Below are 6,100 nucleotides of genomic sequence, written 5' to 3' on the forward strand. Positions count from 1 at the left end.
TCTCATGCATAACCACCATGGGTATTGTTAAGGGTGAGCAAGCAAATGGTGAGAAAGCAAATATAATAACTTCTTATGAGTTAATGATTGCTTACTGATTATCTGGAGATGTTTTTAAGGACGATGTGTCATTATTTGTATAAATTCTATAAAACAATGCATTTTCAGTTTTTGTTTTGTTTTTGTGAATAAACTTATTCTGCAAAGAAAAGTGGTCGTCTTATTTGTGTTTTCAAAAATAATTTTACTAGTAGCTAGCAGACATTAAAACCAGGTAGCTAGGCGTTTATGACGGATTTCAAATAAATATCCCCATATAAGGGCATTTATTAGAAAGTGTATGGTACTTTCTGTCGTCATTTCCGTTATCTGTCTTTCCGGATAAAGTTTATTTATTTATTTCACAAACGAATGCTGCTTGAGAGCTTCGAGAAGCTTTGCAATAGTAGAAACGATTCTGTTATAAATATTTTATAGAGGCACTAGCACTGCATATTTGTTTCTGTGTAACAACGGTGATTTTATTTGATGAGCAATGTCTAACACTGTTTCTTTTAGTACACAAATAGGTGCAATCATGGATGTGCTAGCAAAGGCAGCTGTTGCAGAAATAACCAAATTTGTAGACGAGGGTACTGTCGTGCTTCGGCTGGAAATGTGTCGGAAAGAAAATGAGATAGAAGGCCTTCAAAATAGTTTACAGCTGATGGAAAGAGAACTGAGGAAAGCTCAAAGGGAAGCAGCAGAACGAGGGACCAATGAGAGGCAACATGCTGAGGGAATTCCGCTTGGAAGTGGGACCTCACAAAAAGGTGAGCGCTCACCCTTAGTTTAGTGCTGTCAAGCAGGGCCCGGTTTCCCAAAAGCATCTTAAAGCTAAGTTCATCGTTAGACCCATATGATCCTATCGTACCATATACCTATGGTTCTAACGATTAACTTAGCCTTTTATACCTAGGACAATATAACTCATAAGTGTAATCAGGATTTGAGGTGTAGTGAGGTCCGGAAGGCACGCGCCCCCAATTAAAATGCTATTTGGAGAACAGCAAAAATAAGTAAAAATGACCCAAGTCATTATCACCTCTGCTGCTGTAGGTTTATTCACCTCAGTCATCTACAAACACAGCATATTAGCTATACAATTGTAATGTTATACCCTTAAAAGGGGGGAAATATGAAAACTGATTCACACGAACACATAGCATCAGGTACTGTTCAGTCAGTTGTAATGATGAATTGCATAAAATCATCAATTATTTACTTGGATATCTCTTTTCCCAAATTACATAGCTTTCACATTTGTAGTCCTAGGCATTACTAATATACAGGAGTGAAAGGATAATTAATTTATTCCCGGTGCAGGACCTCCAAAATGTTTAATGGGTGTAATCATAGAATTACATATAGAATCCCTATTAATTCAATAGGATCTCTGTGGGCCTAGTCATAAAGATTTGTCATTTAACTTTTTTAATGTATTACCTTTTATTGTGGCATAAACACAACCAGTCATCATTTGTTTTAATTATTGTGATTGGCTAATGTTTTACTGGTAAGGCGTACCCCCACAATATTTTTACCGGGACACCGTACCGCCTTACTTTCACCCCTGCTAATATATGCCATTTAGAAGACACTTTTATCCGGAACGACTAACAGTAAAGTGCCACACAAACAGACATCAATGGAGCACACAGATGATTGTGTCACATTCACATTAATTATTAGAATATGACTTACTATTCTGTATTAATATCAGTGATGTAGTGGTAAGAAAAAGGTGGGTAATAAACCCCAGTGGGCGATCGAGATAAGACTAAAAACCACTGATATAAACGTTTTAGAACCATATTGTTTGCATTTCAATTGCATTTTAATGTAGGCCTATATGGAAAAAAATCCACTGTACTAACCTCTCTGCTTGCTTCCTCTCTCTGTCCTCTGCTTCCTCCTGTATACATTGCAGCCTGCCTCTGCCTCACCACTGAGCGCCTCATCACTGTCTGTCTCAGTAGCCTACTCTCTATAAAGCAAAGTTATTATGAGAACTTAGTAGCCTATTTTTTGCTCCTGCTGAGGTAGGCTCCGTTTAACAGTAGCTTCTTACTTCATCCTTCTAGCTGGCTAAGTAATACTAGCCAGAGCCCTTCAACATTACTGCAATAGAAGTCACTGCCGGCAGCTAGCCACCTGACTGACTGACATATCTATAAGTGACTATTTACCAGTTGTGCACTCGTTCTCTGATAGTCGGTTTTTGTTTGTTTGGGGAATGTCTGTAGACATGGCAGGAGTCGCGGGACGGTTTTAAAATTGCCTTTTGTCCGGTATCTCGCAAACACACTGTCAGCAGCATCTCTAGTTACCTACTTGAGCCGACTCTGAGCTGGGCTGGTTCGTTTTACATCTCAGGCCCTCGGGCCTGTGCTGCGAGAGGGCGGGGTTAGCCATTTGAGAGAGTGGTTGCTGCTAAAAAGGCAAAACCGGAAGGCAAATCCGGGAGATGCAGGCGAACATAAACAAACCACTGTTCATGATTCCACTCGTTTGCAAAGAGGCTGGCGCGATTAGAACCCAATCAGATCAAGAATATAAGCGCTCTGAGCTTTGATCAACGCTGGGAGCAATATTTAGATGTTGACCCGTAATTGATCTTCTTTGTTGTGTACAAAATATATACACTGCTCAAAAAAATAAAGGGAACACTTAAACAACACAATGTAACTCCAAGTCAATCACACTTCTGTGAAATCAAACTGTCCACTTAGGAAGCAACACTGATTGACAATACATTTCACATGCTGTTGTGCAAATGGAATAGACAACAGGTGGAAATTATAGGCAATTAGCAAGACACCCGCAATAAAGGACTGGTTTTGCAGGTGGTGACCACAGACCACTTCTCAGTTCCGATGCGTCCTGGCTGATGTTTTGGTCACTTTTGAATGCTGGCGGTGCTTTCAATCTAGTGGTAGCATGAGACGGAGTCTACAACCCACACAAGTGGCTCAGGTAGTGCAGCTCATCCAGGATGGCACATCAATGCGAGCTGTGGCAAGAAGGTTTGCTGTGTCTGTCAGCGTAGTGTCCAGAGCATGGAGGCGCTACCAGGAGACAGGCCAGTACATCAGGAGACGTGGAGGAGGCCGAAGGAGGGCAACAACCCAGCAGCAGGACTGCTACCTCCGTCTTTGTGCAAGGAGGAGCAGGAGGAGCACTGCCAGAGCCCTGCAAAATGACCTCCAGCAGGCCACAAATGTGCATGTGTCTGCTCAAACGGTCAGAAACAGACTCCATGAGGGTGGTATGAGGGCCCGACGTCCACAGGTGGGGGTTGTGCTTACAGCCCAACACCGTGCAGGACGTTTGGCATTTGCCAGAGAACACCAAGAGTGGCAAATTCGCCACTGGCGCCCTGTGCTCTTCACAGATGAAAGCAGGTTCACACTGAGCATGTGACAGACGTGACAGAGTCTGGAGACGCCGTGGAGAACGTTCTGCTGCCTGCAACATCCTCCAGCATGACCGGTTTGGCGGTGGGTCAGTCATGGTGTTGGGTGGCATTTCTTTGGGGGGCCGCACAGCCCTCCATGTGCTCGCCAGAGGTAGCCTGACTGCCATTAGGTACCGAGATGAGATCCTCAGACCCCTTGTGAGACCATATGCTGGTGCGGTTGGCCCTGGGTTCCTCCTAATGCAAGACAATGCTAGACCTCATGTGGCTGGAGTGTGTCAGCAGTTCCTGCAAGAGGAAGGCATTGATGCTATGGACTGGCCCGCCCGTTCCCCAGACCTGAATCCAATTGAGCACATCTGGGACATCATGTCTCGCTCCATCCACCAATGCCACGTTGCACCACAGACTGTCCAGGAGTTGGCGGATGCTTTAGTCCAGGTCTGGGAGGAGATCCCTCAGGAGACCATCCGCCACCTCATCAGGAGCATGCCCAGGCGTTGTAGGGAGGTCATACAGGCACGTGGAGGCCACACACACTACTGAGCCTCATTTTGACTTGTTTTAAGGACATTACATCAAAGTTGGATCAGCCTGTAGTGTGGTTTTCCACTTTAATTTTGAGGGTGACTCCAAATCCAGACCTCCATGGGTTGATACATTTGATTTCCATTGATAATTTTTGTGTGATTTTGTTGTCAGCACATTCAACTATGTAAAGAAAAAAGTATTTAATAAGATTATTTCATTCATTCAGATCTAGGATGTGTTATTTTAGTGTTCCCTTTATTTTTTTGAGCAGTGTACTTTTATTATTTTTCAAATTAGAAAAAATTACCAAAGTCCAGACCTCAGTGTCCTCATATGTAGTTACGGCCCTGCTATCAAGTCAGGTTACTTGCCCTGTTCAAGGTTTTGTTTTATCGCTTATTTGACACATTTCTAACAATTACATAAACCATCTACTCTACTTCCAGGTAATGAAGAGGACCAGAAATCCCAAGCCACTCCTGTAGAGGACCCAGAGAAGTTCAATGAGCTGCAGAGCTCAGGACACCTTGAGGAGGCGAGGGGTGGACTGGAGTTTCTGGTGAAAGCAGAGCAGGTGGAAAAACATGTAGCCCAGGGAACCATACAAGACCCAGGAATCACAGGCAGTTTGGACTTTAGAATGGATGAGAGAGATAGTCAGCTGTGGTTCTCTGTTACACAAGGACTAAGTGGGAATGATTCCACTCACCCAGATGGGTCTTACACTACAGAGAGATGCTTACAGATGTTTTCCTCTCAGGCAGATCAATATCCCGCTCCCATCCCATCCCATCCTGCTTCCTGCAACTCTTTGTCTACTGCAGAGAAACCGCTTAATGACATTTTCAGCACTGTCCCAGTGAAAGTGGAGCCCGAGTGGCATCCTCTTTATAATGGCGATGCCATGTCTGAGTCCTTTCAAGCTGAGCAGGGGCAGTACAGAGATACTCTGCACCCTTTAGTGATGGAGGGCTTGATTTTACAGCCCAGACTGCAGCAGCCAGGACCTTCTTCACAAGGGCTCATGAGAGCAACTGAGAACACATCTGAGTCAAACTCGCACAACAATGAGCATATTCTTAATAAGAACAGATTGAAAACAAAAAGGATGGTAAATGTTTGGAGAGCTGTACCAAACCAGAAAATGTTCATATGCTCATTGTGTGGAAAGAGCTTCCACCGCCATTGTCAACTTGAAGCACACCAGCACTCTCATGCGGGAGTCAAACCATACAGATGTCTTGAGTGTGGGAAAAGTTTTACGCAGAAAACCAGACTTAAGTCACATCAGAGTGTCCACACGGGTGAGAGACCTTTCAGTTGCAGACTCTGTGGCAAGATGTTTGCAAGGCAGGACAACTGCCAAAGACATGAGCGATTTCACAGTGGACAAAAGCCATTTAGTTGTGTGCAGTGTGGTAAAAGTTTCACGGTTCTCGGTAACCTCAAAATACATCAAAAACATCAATGTAAATTTGCCAATGTCATAATGTAAGAATGCATGTTGTTCAGTGTTTTCCTCAGCGTTGTACAGTTAACCCTTTTAACTGTCTCTTCTTGAAAAACATGTTGAACAATTATTTCACCTTAAAACCCTACTACTTACAACTCAAATAAGAACTTCAAATTGTTTTTTTTTCCAACTTGATGTTTATTTATGAAATTACAGAGCTCTACCAGGCGGTTGAGAAGTTAAAAGAGGGAATGCCATATTAGAATTTTACTAATCTCAACAATATTACATAAATTACTTGATATGCTTCAAGGGCTTTATAGGAATGTAAGCATTGTTAAATGAGGATGTCAAATTTGAACAAATGGTCATTTTGTGTGTCATACCATGAATTTTCAGGTTGTGTATAGTGCAATCAGGGCCGGCTCCAGCCATAAGCGACATAAGCGGTCGCTTAGGGCTCCCGGCCGCGGGGGGGTGGGGGGGACTGTCGGGGTCACAACTTACTATTGAGAGTAAGAATAGTAGAATACACCAGGTGCAATTTAGAAATGTGGTTGTGCACCAGCAGATTTTTCTCTTATTACGTCAGTCACTCAATTTGCTGACAATTACAGAGGCGCTACACCAGGATTACACATGTGCAAACTGTGAACAGG

At 43.3% G+C, this 6,100-nt stretch overlaps 1 protein-coding gene across 1 annotated transcript; it reads left to right on the top strand.

Annotated features, from left to right (window-relative positions):
* Positions 1-420: 420 nt before the first annotated feature.
* Positions 421-5,670, top strand: LOC311146616 (uncharacterized protein). Its single transcript, XM_084183146.1, has 2 exons — positions 421-812; positions 4,435-5,670. Exons 1-2 carry the CDS (start codon positions 536-538, stop codon positions 5,481-5,483), a joined length of 1,326 nt encoding a protein of 441 aa, XP_084039272.1. The 5' UTR covers positions 421-535; the 3' UTR covers positions 5,484-5,670.
* The last annotated feature ends 430 nt before the right edge of the window (positions 5,671-6,100 follow it).

This window comes from Coregonus lavaretus (genome assembly GCF_964263955.1).
Source record: "Coregonus lavaretus genome assembly, chromosome: 19".
Lineage (NCBI taxonomy): Eukaryota > Metazoa > Chordata > Actinopteri > Salmoniformes > Salmonidae > Coregonus > Coregonus lavaretus.